Below are 18,927 nucleotides of genomic sequence, written 5' to 3'. Positions count from 1 at the left end.
CAGCCATGCTTGCTAGCATTGTTGACAGTGCACTTATGGCTGTTAACTGAATTTTCCTCACACAGGCATGAATACACTTCAGCATTATTTTCTGGTTTTGGCATTCTATTTCTAGAGGGAATTGGAGAAAGGTATGTATGAACCTTTTTGGCCCAAGGTAGCTCTAGCTAGTCAGGTTTGGATTCCATTCCTTGCTCTGCTTTTTAACATATCCTCATCTGGGAAGTTATGCCAACTGTAATACCTGCCCAGAAAGTTTGCAAATATGATAATAGATGGGATGGACTTAGCACTGTGCATAGTATCCAGAAAGCACTTGATAAATGGGGTCCATGATGAAAGTGAAATGATATACATAATAGTAAGGAACCAACACTACCCTGGGAGTGGAGTAGGGGGTCGACACATATGTTAAGAGGCAGCAGTTGCTGTCCTGAAAGGATAGAAAAGCAATGTGGTTTCCCAGGCAGTAAGCTGGGTTGTCAGGAGGTGTGACAAAAAGCAAAGCAAAACAAACAAACAAAACCAAAAAAACAAAACCAAAAAAAACCCCCGATTGAGAAGAACATCATTCTTATTTATTTTGCCATTCCCTTTATACCTGAGAACCTTAAAGAGAAATGTGTGATTCTAAGGTAACCCTGGTCTTCTAAGGCTCAATTTTGGTTGTGCACAACATCTTATCCATAATCATCTTTTGTCAGGAGTATCTCAGTACATGTGGGAAGTCTCTGTTCTTCTTTCCTGAGGTGGAGAGCACCTAACTTCCTGAGGCTCCAGATGAGTATGGGATGAATTTACTGGCTACCACACTTGTGTGCAGAAACAATGGTTCTCAGGGATGTGATGTTAGAATAGGTGAACTTGTACATGGGCTGTAGAGGCATTATCCATTAAACTCAAAGACTGGGTGTTCCTGCTGGTTCTGGAGATGTGCCCATTTACTATAAGGTGGTAAAGGGAATGATTCATTTGCTGTCCCTCCATTTTATCTTTAGTAGTCTGTTAAGTCTAATCAGAGAAAGAAAACAGCCAGTTTTACAAGTGAAGCCAAGTGGTAGGTTTCTATTGTTTCCCAAACTGCATGGGGTAGGAGGTTGTTGAGCAGTTTCCAAGGGCCTAGAGGGCACTCACCCTCCATCCCAACCACATACATTCTTTGACTAAAGAGTACTAACCACAGGAACAAAAGGCTTCTCCACGAGATCTTCCAATAACATTTCTTCGGTGTCCCAGGTATCTATTCTTTTTTTTGGCCTGCGAGCTGAGGTTGTAGAAATAAAAATGAGTTTTGATTTTGGATAATGATTTAGAGGTAATTGCTGACATTGAGAAAGGCATACTTCATTTTCTACTAGATCCCTTCTGTTCCACTCTCATCCTTACCCCTTATTCCAAGAGCTCTGCCTATTTTCTCCTTGGGTATGGCCAAGTGCATGTCCCTCAATGCATGCATAACAACTCATTTAACTTCTTGTTTGGGTGTATACTGTATGTGTCCCTCGTGTTTATGTTTTCTCATTGATCAACTAGGCTGGGTAGCCTAATGAGGTCTGGGTGCTCCTTTCTCTACTGCCCATCCTCCAGTGCTAGGGTTACAGGTGTATAGCAACAATCTGTAACCAATGAGTCAACATTACTTTCGAAAAGATTGTCATCACTAGATGGAGCTGGATTCTGTGTATTATAACATTGAATGTTGCAAGGCTTTTATATGGCTAGAGAGTATCCAGACTCATGTCTTCATGCTGACATGGGAAGGCATGTTAATCCCTGATTTATATCTCCAGTTACCTATCATTAGCAATGTTAATGCCTCCATAGTGTGGATGCATCCTAATTTATTTAGCCATCCCTGTCATTGGACATTTACATTGTTTTCAACATTTAGCCCTTGTACTGCATGTTATAATTGGAATATTCTTTAGTATACTTTTTGTGTACTTCTGTAATTATCTTTGTAGATGGCTAAGAAATGAGACTAGTAATTTAAAGGCATTCCATATTTTTAAGTTTTTAAAAGATATATTTTACTTTAATATGGGTGAGTCTTTTGCCTGCATGTACATCAGTGCACCACATTCATTCTTGTGAAGGTCAGAAGAGGGCATGAGATCCCTGGGACTGGAGTTACAGGTGATTGTGAGCTACCCTATGGCTGCCAGAAACTGAATCTGGATCTTCTGCAAGAACAACAAGTGCTCTTTATCACTGAGCCATCTCTCTATCTCCATTTTAAAAGTTCTTAATACTACTGAGAAAAGGAAAAGAGAGAGACAGGCAACATACCCTTCCTAAAGGTTATACTAATTTGCATTTCCACCATTGGCAAGTAGTGATAACCTTTAAGTTATCACTACTACCATCCAAAGATCTTGTGTGAAATAATGCTAGGGCATCCTTACTGCCCTGTCAGGAGATGGTGTGCAAGGTTTGTTGCATACATCTTTCAACAACCGAATGTAGTATGAAAAATGAGTTTAAGTCTCAAAATAGGAATGCTATTATAGAAAATATAAAGGAAGACCTATGTGATTTGTTTTCAGTGACCAATGATTCAACATTACCTTTGAAAAGTTTGTCATCAGTAGATGGAGCTGGAGTCTGTGTATCATAACATTGACTGTTGCAAGACTTAATGATATTCTGAGCTCCAATCTTCTGAGAACATTCACCTTCTTCCATGATTACATCCAGAGCAAATGTTACGGACACATTCTTTTTGGGCCTTATTCGAAGACCATCTTTCTGCATGCCAAGAAGAAGAGGGAAATTGTCAGTTAGTTCTCAAGAGTTCAGTTACTGACCATGGGCAATAGTGTTTAAAGTCATTTACCTGTAGAATTGGCTTTAGAGGCCTAGCATCCAGTGAGCGTTGCATTAAGTGCTGTCTTGAATCAAATTGCTGTCTTTTCTCAAAGTGTCTTTGCTCAAACTGCTGGCGATGCTCCAGGTGTAGTCTTTTCTCAAAATGATGTCTGTTGTTTTTGATCACATCTACTCTGTTAACTAAACTAAGAACATTTGAAAGAAAAAAGTCAGTAGTAGAAATAGGCATATTTCAAGATTGTTCTTCTTGTTTTGGTCCTGGGAACTGAATTCAAGGCTTTCCATGCATGAGGCAAGTTCTTTGCCACTGATCTACAGCCCCAGCCTCCAAACTTCTTTATCCAATGCAACCACTACCCAATCCTTTCCATATGCCTTTGATCAATTAAAGTGACAACAAAGCAGGAAGACATTTAGGCCTTTTTTTTCTTGCAAAACCCTGATCACTTCCTGTTTTTTTTTTTTTTTGACCATTTCTGTCCTTTCCTATCATTCCATGATTAGGCAGACCAGAGAACTGAAGGCTGATAATCTGCGGCAGCTGTGTAATAGTCATCTTTAGAATATTATCAATAGGCTCCTTTACATGTTCCCTCTGTCTTCCACATGGCAACTCTGAAAACAGAAGCCCTAATCACAATAGCTTGATTGGTTTTACCATTTTTTTAAACCTATATGCCCTTCTTCCCACTAAGGTGACTGCTAATGTTGTGCCAGGACTGGTAGTGTACCTAGAAATGTTGATGGGCACTGCCAAAGCCCCACTTGAGCTATCAGATTCTGAAGAAGTTGCTGTCCAGAATTCAAGGACCTCTCAGAACTCACAGGTCATGTTGAAGATTGACTTTCACTTCTGTTCTTATCAGTAAATCTAATGGAGGCAGCTTAGTACCTGTCTGATGAGTATCTTTCCCCATAGCCTATAATGTTCTTGGAGGTGGAGATGCTCATATTGGATGTTTGTTGTCGAGTATACAGTTCTTCGTATTGATCTCCAATGGCAGCTAATAGCCAACGCAGCCCTGTAACTATTGGCTGTTGGTGCCTCTTTGAAAGATGTTTCATGGTTGAACAAGGCTCCTGTAAATAGAAAAGAAGGCCTCACCCTTGGATCCCTGGACCTTTGGGGACTAATGATCATTAAAATGGCAGAGGTAGATGTGCTATGCCTGAATGGGTTCTCAACTTTCAGGGAGACACTCAGCATGCACATCTGAGAAAGTGGATGAAGAGCATAAAAGTTGGGCCCCTTTAATAAAATGGTTACAGTGGCTTCATTGTATGACCTCAAGCAAACCACTGAGACCCTCTGGCCATTTAGCTTTCTCACCTATAAAATGAGATATTAAAACTTTTCAAAGCAGAGTGTAATATTTATCATTCTCAAGTTAGAAACAGTCACTGCAGATTTTGCCTGTCATGGAGAGGAACTTTGACACCAAGCTGACATATGGGGCTGATGACAGACAGGGCCCTGGTTATATTAGCCAGGACCTAAAGGAAGAGAAATGAAACACTGACACTTACCACTCGGCAAATGGACTTAGTCTCATTGACTAGCCTTTCCAGAACTAGATACTCAATGATATCACAAGGCAAGAGGGCATCCTTCTTGTCTTGTTTGTTCGCCAGGCTAGAACAGGGCATAAAGACAAAAAGAGTGAAACCAAGGTATAGTCAAAGGGATGTGTCGGCACTTAGGAGGCAGGTGAATACCTGTGAGTTACAGACTAGCCAGGTCTACATATTGAGACTGTTTGAAAACAAACAAACAAACAAAAAACAAGGCAAACAAACAAACAAAAACAGCAAACAAAACACAAGCAAACAAACAAAAAAAAAGGGAGTAGGGGAATGCTAACTTCTACAGGTCCAGGAATTGGGCTTACCCAGTGAGACAGATGAGCTAGACAGTTTCCAAGCCAACTTTTAATAGAAAAAAAATAGCGCAAATTATTTGGATACAGATAATCCCCAGAGTTCATTCTCCACTTCCTCTATATCACATCTTGTACTTTAATTACAATCACTAATTGGGATATATACAGGTGTGGAGTTTTTACATCTATGAAACTCTGTTTATGCTCTAGGAAGGATTGCTAGGAATGAGAATGGCAAAAGGGGAGGTTGGAAGGGGTGAGGATTGGCAGCCTACTGGAATTATCCCCACTCCAGGAAATGAGTACCAGCTACATCGTCTTGAGCAACCAACCGAGGAAGGAAGGCATTGGAACTGATTGTATAAAACAGGGCTTGCTCTCTGCCATCAACTTTCAGGATCAGAGACTCAAACCAGAAAAGAGCAAGTTAAAGAGTGTTCAGGAAGAGTCCAGGGTTGGGGATAAGATTATCTAGATATTATTTCTCTTTGCTGAAGATTCAGAATTCATTTATTCAGTTAGGTACCATGTCCCACATGACTGTGTGTGGTAGAAAGCGGCCCTTGAAAACAGTTACCAGTGAAACTGAGCCTTTCAACCTCATTGAGCCTAAAGAGGTCTAGCTCCTTATGCCAAAAGAAGCCCTTCATCTTTATACCTTTCCCAAGGCACAAATTGGCTAAGAGAAAGCAGGACACAAAGGCAGAAACTTACATTAAGATGGGCTTTCCCGATATCCTTTTATCAAACATTATGTGTGTTAAGGTGATCTTCGCTTCGTGTATGCGTCCTATATCGCTAGAATCCACGACAAAAACAAGCCCATGTGCCTCAGCATAGTAGCTTGGCCATATTTCTCGGCCCTTTAGGTCTCCAGTTAGGTCATAGACGGATACTTGATAATCATCGAGTAGAAGTCTAGTCTGTGTTGGTTTCATATCGCTTTGCATCTTGCTAGGAATTACTACAAATGGAAGGAAGGGAGAAATGACCACAGTGTGACAAAATGTAGTTAGATAAATGTTATCATCCTTTTGCAGAGCCTGCTCTCAGAAACCCTACTAAAGCAGCCTGCCACCCTGCTCATATTTATGGATGCATCTTTCTAGTTCTTCGGTATTTTTGTTTGTTTGTTTTGTTTTCCAAAAACAGAGTTTCTCTGTGTAGCCCTGGTGATCCTGAAACTCATTATGTAGAGCAAGCTAGCCTGAAACAGAGATCCACTAGTTTCTGCCTCTGGAGTGCTGAGATTAAAGGCGTGCACCACCATTACTCAGCAAAATGTATTTTTCTAAATCACAGATTTTCATGTGCTACCCTTCCTGGCTTTATGACTTTAGTGAGTAAACTGAACAGTGAAGCACATTTCTATCCAAGTCACCACAGTCTCCATACATATCATAGTCTTTCTTTTCCTGAGTCTTCACAGACTGCTCTTCTCTCCATCATTCTGTGCTCGGTTCATGCCTGTTTTTATAAAGTATCAATTTAGATCTTTTGTGTTGTAGACAAACTTTCCTCATACCATCCTTAGTCTGCATAAACTGTTATCTACCCTGTGTGTACTATTATTGTAACACACATTAGAGCCATGAATTCTATTATTTCCTTTACTGAGTTAGAAAGAGCAACAGGAAGGTTAAATCTTAATTTTATCCATTATATTCATGAAGCTGAGCACAGAGGTTGGCACACAGGTACTCAATAAATGTTTGATGAATTTACGCTAGTTCTTTCATTTTTATAGTTTCTTCAAGTCTCAACCTCCACATTCTTCAGGAAGCCTTCTCTGACCTGCCCCCTGTCACTGCTGTCTCTTAGTACATTGTTGAAGTAGTCACTGACTTGTTTTTGGGCTTGCCCCCTTACAGTAGGGTTTCAGTAAGGGTTTACAATGTCTATTATTATGAATAAGGACATGAAGTGGCTCTTCCAAGAAACCAGGCCATAAGCAGACATATTTCCCATGTAAAAACTTTGGCCAGAACATAATATTCTGTAAGGAAGTAGATGCTTAATTCAGCCCCTAATAGAAATGCATTTTACAACAACAGTCTTTATATGTTTCCAGTTTGTTGAACTGATGGTTATGGTCCAAGTTTCTGCTCACATTACTAGTTAATAATTTCATAGATTCTTGACACTAGCAGTATTCAGACTAGAATCAGTAATTTCTTATTTGGAGTCTTAGATATGTCTGTGACATTTTTCATAGGATTGACAAAATAAATTCTTAGGCTAATTTACTAATATGCTTTCAGGTTTTTGGAAATGCTTGTTTATATACACTTATAAATAGACACATACATCTTTATGTGTGTATAATATGGGGACTATAGTTTAATGTGGTTTTATAACATTTCTTTTATGTTTGTCAATGATCTTTTTAATTATAGCTTTCAGAAAGCACATACATTTCAGTCACAACTTTGATATGCTATTTGCTATTTAAATTAGACTACTTGAAAATATATATACAGGTAACATATACAGACTGGGCAGGTTTTAGGAACACACACACACACACACACACACACACACACACACACGTGTATTTATAACAATGATAAAAGGCCGTGAATTTGAAAGAGCAAAGAGGTTGTATGGTAGGGTTTGGAGGGAGGAAAATGAGGGTGAAATGATATAATTATAAACTCAAGAAATTAACAATTCAAGTTTTAAAAAAGTGAATAGGTTGAAACTGCAAATGATATTTTAAAATCCTGTTTTGTTTGTTTGTTTGTTTTGCATCTCAGGAAGTTTTGTTATCTTTTTTCCTGTCAGAACAACCCATCGTTCTCCTGTTTTTCTTTTTTATTTTAATTTATTATGTATATAGTGTTCTACCTGCATGTGTGCTTGCATGTCAGAAGAGGGTATCAGTTCTCATTACAGATGGTTGTGAGCCACCATGTAATTGCTGGGAATTGAACTCAGGACCTCTGGAAGAACAGCCAGTGCTCTTAACCTCTGAGCCATCTCTCCAGCCCTCTCCTGTTTTTCTTACTGAAACCTAATTTCTTCAATAGTTCAGTCTGTTGCTGATGACACTAGATAGTACAAGAAGCGTTTCCTTGTCAATTTGCATTTATCTTATTTTCTCTTCATTTATAAACACCCTGGAGAACATTCCAACTCTTGTTCATCTCTATCCCTGGCTGAGTGTTTCATAAAGTATGGTTTGGGGTAGTGTGCTTCAGAGTTTCATGTATGTGCTTATTAACCCCTACCCTGAACCAAATGACTCAAGAGCTCAGGATCTCTAAGCTTGGGATGGATGCATCTGTATCATTTGTAAGAAATTGGCTATGGCTAGCATGATCCTGATGTGATTCCTTTGCACTTTAAAGCTTGTGAGTCACTGCTCCTGGGAACTGTGACACATAGGTGTGGTGGCATCTCAGCATCATCTGATGGTAGTGAGGAGGATGGGCCCTCACCAAACTAAAATAGCTGAGCTTCCTGAGGCTAGGTTAAGAGGGCTGAAGTCTTCCCAGGTGACTTTGATCACTGCCTCGTTGTTCTCTAGATTTGCCTTCAAGGGCTTTTAAAAATCTGTGGTGCTAGTCTTAATTCTTTAAGAATGAAAATCCAAAATATGTAAAGAACTCAAGAAATTAAATGCCAACAAAACAAATAACCCAACTAAAAACTGAAAAACTGGGGCATACCAAATTTACCCTGCATACAAGATGTGCAGGGATAAAGATAGAGCAGAGAAAGCAGAGACTGAAGGAATGCCCAGCCAATGCCTGGCCCAACCAAAGGCCCACCCTATTGGAGAGTGCCAACCGTGACACAATGAAAGATGCTCTGCTAAGTTTGCAGACAGGAGCCTGTTAGAGTTGTTCTCTGAGAGACTCTACACAGCAGTACTTCAAAACAGATGCTGAGACTCACAGCTAAACACTGGGCGATGAGTAGTGAGTCTTGTGGAAAAGTAGGAAGAAAGAGAAAAGGACCTGGAGGTGATAAGAGCTCCACAAGAAGACCAACAGGGCCAACTAACCAGGGCCCAGAGGGACCTATGGAGACCGAAGCACCAACCAAGGACCATGCATGGACTGGACCTAGGTCCTCTACATATATGTAGCTGATGGGAAGCATACGCCTCATGTGGGTCCTCTAATACAGATGTGGGGACTGCATCAGACACAGGCTCACTTGCTATCTTTTTTTTTTTTTTTATCACTTCCCTCTGGTGGGAATACCTTGTTAGGCCACAGCAGAAGAGGATATGCTCAGTCCTGATGCAACTTAATGAGCTGGGGTGGATTTGGGAAAGTGCGCTCCCCTTCTCTGAGGAATAGATCAGTGGAGAGGGAAGGGGGAAGTTTTATACTGGGAGGATAGAAGGGATGGGGGTACAACCAGGATGTAAACTGAATAATTAAATAAATAATTTTTTACAAATTGGGTTCAGAGCAAAACAGAATTCTCAACAGAGGAATATAGAATGGCAGAGAAACACTTAAAGAAATGCTCAACATCCTTAGTCATCAGGTAAATGCAAATCAAAACAACTCTGAGATTTCACCTTACACCCATCAGAATGGCCAAGATCAAAAACTCAAGCTATAGCACATACTTGTGAGGATGTGGAGAAAGGGGAACACTTCTCCATTTCCGGTGGAAGTGCAAACTTGTATGACCACTTTGGAAATCAGTCTGGCGCTTTCTCAAAAAATTAGGAATAGTGCTACATCAAGACCCAGATATACCACTCCTGGGAATATACCCAAAAGATGCTCCCCCATACAACAAGGTCATTTGCTCAACTATGTTCGTCGCAGCTTTGTTCATAATAGCCAGAATCTGGAAACAACCGAGATGCCCTCAACCAAAGAATGGATAAAGAAACTGTGGTACATTAATACAATGGAATACTATTGAGATATTAACAATAAGGAAATCATGAAATTTGCAGGGAAATGTGTGGAATTAGAAAAGATCATCCTGAGTGAGCCAACCCAGAACTAGAAAGATATGCACGGTTTATACTCAGTAATAAGCAAAGTGTTAGCCATATAATACAGGATAACAATACTAAAATCCACAGACCTAAAGAAGGTAAATATCAAGGAAGACTACAGGGAGGATGCTTAAATCTCATTCAGAAGAGCAAATAGAATAGACACCAGAAGAGGTTGTAGTGAGGGAACAGGACCATAGATGTCTTCTGAAAGGATTCACCCATCAGGGGATCGAGGCAGATGCTGAGACTCTCAGCCAAATTTTGGGAAGAGGGCAGGAAATCTTATGGAAGAAGGGGGAGATAGAAATACCTGGAAAAGACAGGAACTCCACAAGTAGACACACCACCAGAGCCAAAAACAAAACAAAACAAAATAAAGCAAAACAAAACAAAACAAAACCTGGACCCACAGCATACTGCAGAGACCGATACTCCAACCAAGGACCATGCATGAAAAGGAACTAGATGTAGCCTATAGGCAGCTCAGTCCCCATGTGGGTTCCCAATTAAGGGGCACAAGGGATATCTCTGACATGGACTCTGTGGCCCACTCTTTGATCACTTCCCTCTAGCAGGGTGGCCTTGCTAAGACACAGAGGAAGAGAATGCAGGCAGTCCTGATGAGATAGTCTGGGGTCAGAGGAAGAGAATATAAGCAGACCTGATTAGATAGTCTGGGGTCAGATGGTAGGGGAGGAGGTGTCCTTCTTTCTAAGGACTAAGGGAGGGGGATAAGGAGAAGAAGGTGGGATCAGGGAGAGACAAGGGAGGGGGCTACAATCCTGATATAAAAGTGAGTGAATTATAAAAAATAAAATAAAAGTAAATAGCAAAATAATCTGTGGTGCTAGTCTCTCTGAGATTTGAATTACATATATTGGTCTTCAGGTACTGTGTTCTTTTGAAAGCACTCTAGTTGGACCTGGAGAAATGGTTCAGTGGTTCAGAGCCACTTGCTGCTTTTCTGGATGGACTTGGATTCCTGCACCTTGATGACAGCTCAAACCTGCCTGCAATTTCAGTTCTAGGGTATCCAAATTCCCTCTTCTGGCCTCTGTGGGCACTCTATGCCATGCACCTGCTATACACATGAAGGCAAAACACACATACATATAAAATAAATATTTTTTAAGTATATAGGTGATTGGAATGTATAGTCACATTTGAGAGTCACAGATCTCAGTGTCCTTATTTAGGACACCTGTCTGTTCATGATTGGGTTTCTTGCCCCATGTGATCATGACATGCGAAACAATTGTAGTGGATGGTGTACTGATGAAGTAATGATGGCTTATATGCCAAACTATTTTGTAGCTGGTGTGTTTAAATGTCCACACAAGCTACTATCTGTAGACTGGAATTCCTTTCCTAGATAGTGTCTGTTTATGGCATTCATCTTAAAACAAACAACACAGAAACAGAAGTGAGCAATTCAATTTCGAGTAAAGAGAAACCTAGTAGATTGACGTTAAGTGGGCCTGCATGAACAGTGGGGGCTGAGACATTCTTCAGAATGTGACATCAGTGCCCATTAGCATGTCTCTGTGAATGAAGTCACTACCATGAACCAAAGCATTTATGAGCCAGCCCCAAGTTATTCACTGAGCACAAGGCAAGTTATGCAAGACAAACTATATCCATTACACTTCAGGAGTCAGTCAGAATGGAAAACAGACACTAGAGTCAAATGAATAGCTTGTGGTTAAATTCAGAATGAGAGTTTCCCACAGTTGTCTGGCCTTCAGAAACACCTGGGGAGTTCTTACAGTGTGGGTTCCCAGGCCCCATCTAGAGTAAATGAGAATTCAGAGCTAAGGGAGGTAGAGCTCTAGTAAACTATTCCCATTCTTGTCAATAATCTTGTGGCTTGGTCTGTCTGCTTCTTTGACTTCCTTGTCACTGTTTACTTTTATTCATTTCTGGAGATGTGAGAAGTCAAGTGTGCTGCATCTAAGGGGGCATGCTAGGCTGAAGTGTTGACTAAAATACACATGGAGGTGCTATTGGGGCCTGAGAGAAGTTCTGAAAAGGCAACATGTAGTCTCAGGAGAATGGTAGAGAACCTTCATTTCATGAGTAATTATTGAATATATTGAGAGCACAGACTCAGAGAGGAAAAGATCCATTTTCTCTTCTCATGGGGTTCCCAGTTTGGATTTGAAATTGTGCAAGGATCTTGGGATAAGTGCATGCTAGAGGGTGTGAGCAAAGAATGTGATGCAAGGAGTAAAGGAAGGTTTTCTTTGGCCAGGCTGTGACTGGAAGGGCTTGGTTAAGGACATGACAGAGGGGTTAAAATACGGGAAAAGCAGCCTTGTAGGGTGGTGTGTGTACAGTGTGCACAGTGTACAGTGGTATGGCGGAGGAATGGCAGAGCATTTGCTTTGCTTTTCTTAGAGAACTATAGGTGAGGAACTTGGGAAATGAAACTGGAGGGGTAGTCAGAGCCCCAAACAGGACCTTGTATGCTGCTAAGCTGGGTACATTTTGCTTCAAAAACAATGGGGACACATGGAGCACTACTGATCATGGAGTGTCATGATTAAATTTTTGCATCTCTTTGGTAATTAGAGGAACAAGTAGAAACAGCCAGATCAGCTCAAAAGGCCAGTGCTGTTGAAAAACCTTCAAGTAGGAGAGCATGAGCACAGGTGTCAGGACAACCATTTACTCTAGTTTGTTGAGGGTTGACAGGTTGTATAAAAATCAACCATGTCATCACTCTTATATCAACTCAATAAATATTGATGATGAGTCAGACTCTGTGTTGACTTCTGATTGATTAAAAGTTAGTTGGGGCTTCACAACTAGTATAACAGATCCCTACAATGCTGTGTGACTGCATCTCGAAATGTCCAAGGATTAAGCTAAAGATGTGGTAATACACTTGAAGTGACAACATTTCTCAAGCACTAAATTTCAATATCAGCTATCCCAGAGTTTTGTGTCACTACACTTTTTTTTTTAATTATGCTACACTTGTCTCTTATCTAGACCAAATTATGGACTGGGCTCTCAAACTACAAAGCATTTCAAACATGCTATCCTTCAAAATTGACTGCAATGTTACATATTGTAGATTATTCCTATTGACATCATGTGAAGATTTTCTAATGAGACATCTTACAAAGGGAGCAGGTTAACAGACACTATATAAGTAGCTTGTTAATACTGAATGAGGAGACTGAGATATTTATCTTTACAAGAGAGAAACTGAGAGTCCAGAAGTCAGGCTAAGGTAGAATGAATACTGGCAGACCCACACCAGAAACTAATGCTGTTTAGTTCTCACATCTTTGAAAGGCCTCTACAAGATGACTTTTGCCAGAGTTTTCCAAGCCAATGACAATGATAGTCACATTCCTAGAAGAGAAAAAGAAAAATGGGTCAAAGCCACAAACCCATTAATTTTCAAACTAAAAAATTCTATTCTTTCTTAGTGTTTGAAGCTTTGCTTGCAATAGTCTCAACTCATGTATCATAAAAAGCCCCACCACACTGGCAGGAGTGGTGTAACAGCCCCTTCCAAATCCTTCAAGGATGCTTTCCCTCCCCAATGTAGTCAATATACAAACTGATCATCCTCTCTTAACTGTGTTCCTATCTTGTACTTGCTGCTTAATTACTTTCCAAATGCGTCATGATCATTTGTCCCTTGTGAAACTTTGAGGCAGATGCTTGGGAAATAATTCTAGTTTGGATGTAGAAAAGTAGTTGTAAAGTTACCTTTGTTTTTCTTCTGTGGCCCTTTGACGAGACCAGCACGCAGTCAAGAGTCGGAACATGATTCAACTTGGTTCTTAAATACTAAATGACAAAAATAAATGACGAATCACATCATTTGTGAATTAAGTCAGTTTGTCATTATACAGATACTGATAAACAGAAAGTCTGTGAGTGTTAGAATTCCATTGCATCATTCAGCCCAGCCTAATTTGCAAATGTCATAGAGGAGAGAGACTGGCTATTCTGAGCTCCAGTGACAGTTTTGTGCTACTATGTAGCTTCCTACTAAAAAAGGGCAACTTATTACTAAAGTAACCTACCACACAGACACAATCAGATGGACCCTATCCATTTAGCTAGAATTTGTTACTACTAGGAATATCTTCATTTGGAGAAGGGTTGGATGATGCTTTGGAGAAGAACCCGCTTAGTTTAAAGAACTATTGGAGGACCCATTCTAAATAACACTTCTCTATTTGGCTTGGTTCTGTTATTGCCTCACATTCAAAGATACAGGTGTTGTTGACCCATTTTTCATAGATTTCATCCAGTTCCTAAAAGCTCTAAGGGACCTCAGACATCACCTGGAGTACACTAATAAACATTAAACTCCAATCCAGATGCCCTACTATGAAAGATTTCAAGAAAATCACATATATTTTTTCAAATAATTTTAATATGAAGTTTGACTTGAAAATGATTGTCAAAATAAAAGACAATTGAGACAGCTGCCTCAGATTCCATGTATGAACACCTTGTTGTTGTTTGTTTTTGTTTTTGTTTTTATAGTTGGGTTCTTATTTTGTAGCTCTGGCTGGCCCGGAAATGGCTACATAGACTAGGATAGCCTGTAACACAGTCTCTGCCTTCTGAATGCTGGGATTAAAGGCATGTGCTTCTTTAGGACTATAGATTTTAATATTTTTATCTTCTTTGAATGGATAATATCCACTTATAAATCTGTTTATACCATGTATGTTTTTCTGCTTCTAGGATACCTCACTCAGGATGATCTTTTCTAGTTCCATCCATTTGCCTGCAAATTTCATGATTTCCTCGTTTTTAATTCTGAGTAGTATTCCATTGTGTAAATGTATCCATTTTTCAGTTGAAGGCACCTAGGTTGTTTTCTGATTCTTTCTATTATGAGTAAAGCTGTGTGAACATAGTTGAACAAATGTCCTTGTATGGTTGAGCATCTTTCAGATTTATGCCCAGGAGTGGTATAGCTGGATCTTGAGGTAGCACTATTTCTAATTTTCTGAGAAGGTGCCAGGTTGATTTCCAAAGTGGTATATAAGATTACATTCCCACCAGCAATGCAGGAGTGTTTCCTTTTCTCCACATCCTTACCAGCATGTGCTATAGCTTGAGTTTTTTATCTTAGCCATTTAGACAGGTGTAATATGGAATCTCAGAGTTGTTTTGATTTTCATTTCCATGATGACTAAGGACGTTGAGCATTTCTTTAAGTGTTTCTCTGCCATTCTATATTTCTCTGTTGAGAATTCTCTATTAATCTCTGTACCCCATTTTTTAATTGGAGTACTTGGTTTGCTGCTGATTAACATCTTAAGTTTCTTTATATATTCTGGATATTAGCCCTTTGTCAGATACAGGGTTGGTGAAGATCTTTTCCCAGTCTGTAGTCTGTAATTTTGTTCTGACGTCAGTGTCCTTTGTTTTACAGAAGCCTTTCTATTTCATGAGGTCCCATTTATTGATTGTTGATCTTAGAACCTGGCTGTTGGTGTCCTGTGCCAGTGACATCAAGGCTCTTCCCCACTTTTTCTTCTAACAGATTTAGTGTATCTAGTTTTATGTTGAGGTACTTGAGCTACTTGGACTTTAGTTATGTGCTGGGTGATAAATATGTACCTATTTGCATTTTTCTACTAGTAGGCATCTAGTTAGACCAACAAGGAGGACCCTAGGGAAGAGGCTTAATCCTCATTTAGTAGGGCAAACAGGATAGACAATGGAAGTAGAAGATAGGGAACAGGACAGGAGCCTTTAACAGGGGCCCTCTGAAAGACTGTATCCAGCAGTGTATCAAAGCAGATGCTGACACTCATAGACAAACTTTGTGCAGAGTGCAGGGAATCTTATGGAAGAAAGGAGAGACAGAAAGACCTGGAGGGGACAAGAGCTCCACAAGGAAAACATCAGAGCCAAAAAATTGTGGGCCTAGGGGGTCTTGCAGAGACTGAGGAATCAACCAAGGACTATACATGCAAGGTTTAGAAGATCTAGACCCCCTGCTCAGATGTAGCCCATGGGCAGCTCAGTCTCCATATAGGTTATCTAGTAAGGGGAGCAGGGGCTGTCTCTGACATGGACTCAGTGGCAGGATCTTTGATCACCTGTCCCTGGTGAGGTGGCCTAACTAGGCCATAGAGAAAGAGGATCTAGGAAGTCCTGATGGGACCTGATAGAGTAGGGTCAGATAGTATGAAAGGAAGACCTCTCTTATCAGTGGACTAGGGGGGAGACATAGAGAGGGAAAAGGGAGGGAGGGTGGGAATGGGAAGAGATGAGGTAGGGAGCTACAGCTTGGATACAAAGTGAATAAATTATAATAAATAATAATAATAATAAAAAAGAAAAAATTTAAAAAGCTTTGTGCCACCACCTCTGGTTTCATTCCTCTACCTGTGCAACAAGGATTCTTGCTGTCTTGACATTTTTAGTCATTCTAGCAACTGAGAAATGCAATCTCATAATGATTTTGACTTACATTTTTCCAATAGTTTATTTTGTTGGAGCCCAGAGTTGCAGGAAGAACTGCTAAGGTTAAGGAAAGATGTCATTTTGTACCCATATGGGCCTTGCCTCAGTGTTTGTTGAACAGTTTTTATGCTACTTATTAATGGATAACTTAGCATTATTCTGCACAGTCATTCAGTCATCCCGTTTTGGAGCATTGTTACTTTTAAATGGAGGCTCACATTCCATAGCTCATCTTTGAGTACAGTTCACTGTTTTAGGAAATTGGCTTCCCTAAAGGCTACTGGAGAATGTCTCTGTCTTGAATCAGACAAAAAAGAAACAATATATATGGCCCATGATCAAAAGCATCCTTACATAATCTTGCTTACGAGTCTAATAAGACCTAGAGCCTAAAAGGACAGATTCCATGATGGCTATCTCCCTTTGAGACAAGGCTGGTAATATCTTTGTCAGTTTCTTTTTTAGTACATTGTATTAGTATGTATTAAGTGTACAAAATAATGATTTTCATCAGTAGACTTTAGTATATGTATATAATGTACTTTGTTTATATCCACCATGATCCTTTTATTTCTTCCCCTTGCCTTTCCCACTACCCACTAGGATTCCTTCTACTTTAATGTAATTTAAAAAAATATGGAGGCTATTCATGTATCCTAATCATTTGCAGAGATTCTAACCTTGACCTAGTCTCTGACTGTCCAAATTGGCACCATACAACTTCTGAAGTAAGAAAGGTAAGTAAGTGGGATAACCATAATTCAAGCACACAATTAAGCCTAGTCAGTCTGGCTTTAGAGACTGTGTTTTGGGTCAGGAAGCTGACAGGCTGTAATTGAGAAAGAACTGAGCTATCTGAAGATTCCTGATGCTATTATGTCCAGGGCCTCCACTAGATAGCCTGGAGTGAAATCACCTAAAGTTAAGCCTATGAGTGTCTGTAGAGTGAAGACCTCTATGTATTTGGCTTACCTTGAGGTGTTTAATTATTTATCTGATTACAAGTTCTTTTTTGGTTGAAAGAATGTTAGTTATGTTGAATTCAGAAAGATTTGTTGAGCTTTTAGCCTCCAGGATAGAGTAACACAGCCCATATGTCCACTTAAAGGGTAGGCAATGTTCTAAAAATGGCTGTCAAGGTTCTAGCATATCTATGGTAACCACTTCCTAGTTCTTAGCAACCAAACACATTCTCTTTCCTTGTGTGATTACAAATAATTACTAAATGGACTTTTATTCATTATAGATCTTCTTTTCTTTTAAAAGTACATATAGAATGTACTGGGCTTATTTAAGTACTTTATTTATATTAACTCATTTAATCCTTATTGCAACATGACCAAGAAAGTACTACTGGAAGAGAAAAGTGATCATCAGTCTTACATAAGTGCAAATCCTATGAACAATGATGACCAAGCAAGATATGTCTATGGGTACAATAATGGTACAAATCATATGGGAGTATCCAGTAACTCTCTGATTGGATTTCAGTGTCACGTCATGAAATGGAACCTATACCTGGCACTAAAATCAGGGCAAAGATCCTGTTTTTAGATAAGTCATAGGCTCTAGGTGTAGAACCAGCTACCATATTCTGTTAAAAGGGCATAGTATTAAAGCAACTCCTAATGACTTTCATCAAAGAAGGTTCTTCTCAGTAGAAAGTAGTTAACACAGAGATATACAAAGGTCATCTTGAAGAGAACAAGTGTGTACAATGTTCAGCTCTAATGGTACATCTATAATACTCCTCCCTCCAAGACCCAGGGATCTTCATGGACGAGGGCCTGGAAAGATTGTAAGAGCCAGAGGCAGTGAATGAGTACAAAGAAACAACCTTTCCAAACACAACAGAGCAGTTGCCTGTATGAACTTACAGTGATTTTGACAGCATATACATGACCTGTGAAATCTCAACTTGGGAAAAAAAAATCCCAGCATGGAGTGGAAGAGGTCGGCTTTTTTACTGCAAGAAAAATCTTATAATCAAAATAGAATTGTATTACATTTTCAAAGAATTAGTTTAAAACAGTTTAAATAAATGCTCCACTTCATTGGCTCAGATATTTTTAACAGTTGGTAGCACTATGTGGAGAGTTTATGGAACCTTTAAGAGGAAGTAGTTACTAGACACAGGCTTTGAAGACTTATAGCCTCATCTCGCTGTTCTCTCTTGGCTTCTTTCGTGTGTGTGTGTGTGTGTGTGCATGCACACGTGTGTGTCTGTGTGTGAATATGTGATCTTGCTGTTCTTGTCATACCATGCATTCCCTGCTATTATGGACTCTATCCCCATGGAACTATTAACTAAAATAAACCTTTTCTTCTTTAAGTTGCTTTTAGTCATACTATTTATCACAGCAACAGAAAATTGATACAGATGGTTATTGCTCTGGGCTTTCGATACTAGTGGTCTGGGTAGCTATTGTAATCATTTGATTCTAACTACAGTTAGTGGCATCAGACAGAAGCAAGCAACAGCCACAGCTTTTATACAGGGTTCAGATGCTAGGATCCTCAGCCTTACAGTAACAAGTGTTACAGCTTTTAGGCCTAGAGTGCCAGGGTCCCTAAGCCATTGACAACTTTTAAGTTTTATATTTCTCTATAAGCTCTTATTTTCTCTATTGCTTCTGTTCCTCATTAGGCATACTCTATCCATGTTCTTCGTCTCTTCATCTGTCATGTAATTTCTACTGCTCCTGTGTTTGCTGCTGCTAAGAGGGCAGTGACTTTTGCCACCTTCACTACTGTTACTGCTTTCCTTTTTTGTGCTACAAATTCAGC

At 39.7% G+C, this 18,927-nt stretch overlaps 2 protein-coding genes across 2 annotated transcripts in view; one reads left to right on the top strand and one right to left on the bottom strand.

Annotated features, from left to right (window-relative positions):
• Positions 1-18,927, top strand: part of Xkrx (XK related X-linked) — a 109,216-nt gene that overhangs the window by 51,026 nt on the left and 39,263 nt on the right. The gene's annotated exons all lie outside the window — the stretch shown is intronic.
• On the bottom strand, positions 942-13,469 carry Arl13a (ADP ribosylation factor like GTPase 13A). Its single transcript, XM_021626922.1, has 9 exons — positions 13,411-13,469; positions 12,977-13,047; positions 5,424-5,673; positions 4,357-4,462; positions 3,722-3,909; positions 2,837-3,014; positions 2,568-2,748; positions 1,179-1,264; positions 942-944 (listed from the first exon to the last, which is right to left on the bottom strand). Exons 1-9 carry the CDS (start codon positions 13,467-13,469, stop codon positions 942-944), a joined length of 1,122 nt encoding a protein of 373 aa, XP_021482597.1.

Source organism: Meriones unguiculatus, chromosome X (assembly GCF_030254825.1).
Source record: "Meriones unguiculatus strain TT.TT164.6M chromosome X, Bangor_MerUng_6.1, whole genome shotgun sequence".
In the NCBI taxonomy this organism is placed as follows: domain Eukaryota; kingdom Metazoa; phylum Chordata; class Mammalia; order Rodentia; family Muridae; genus Meriones; species Meriones unguiculatus.
This window is presented reverse-complemented; position numbering and strand designations above follow the sequence as displayed.

Coding starts and splice junctions, on each gene's coding strand:
- Arl13a (XM_021626922.1), bottom strand. CDS start 13,469: ATGTTCCGACTCTTGACTGCGTGCTGGTCTCGTCAAAGGGCCACAGAA. Junction 3,910..4,356: donor CTAAGTCCATTTGCCGAGTG/GTAAGTGTCAGT, acceptor TTCTATTTACAG/GAGCCTTGTTCAACCATGAA. Junction 2,749..2,836: donor CTCTAAAGCCAATTCTACAG/GTAAATGACTTT, acceptor CTTGGCATGCAG/AAAGATGGTCTTCGAATAAG.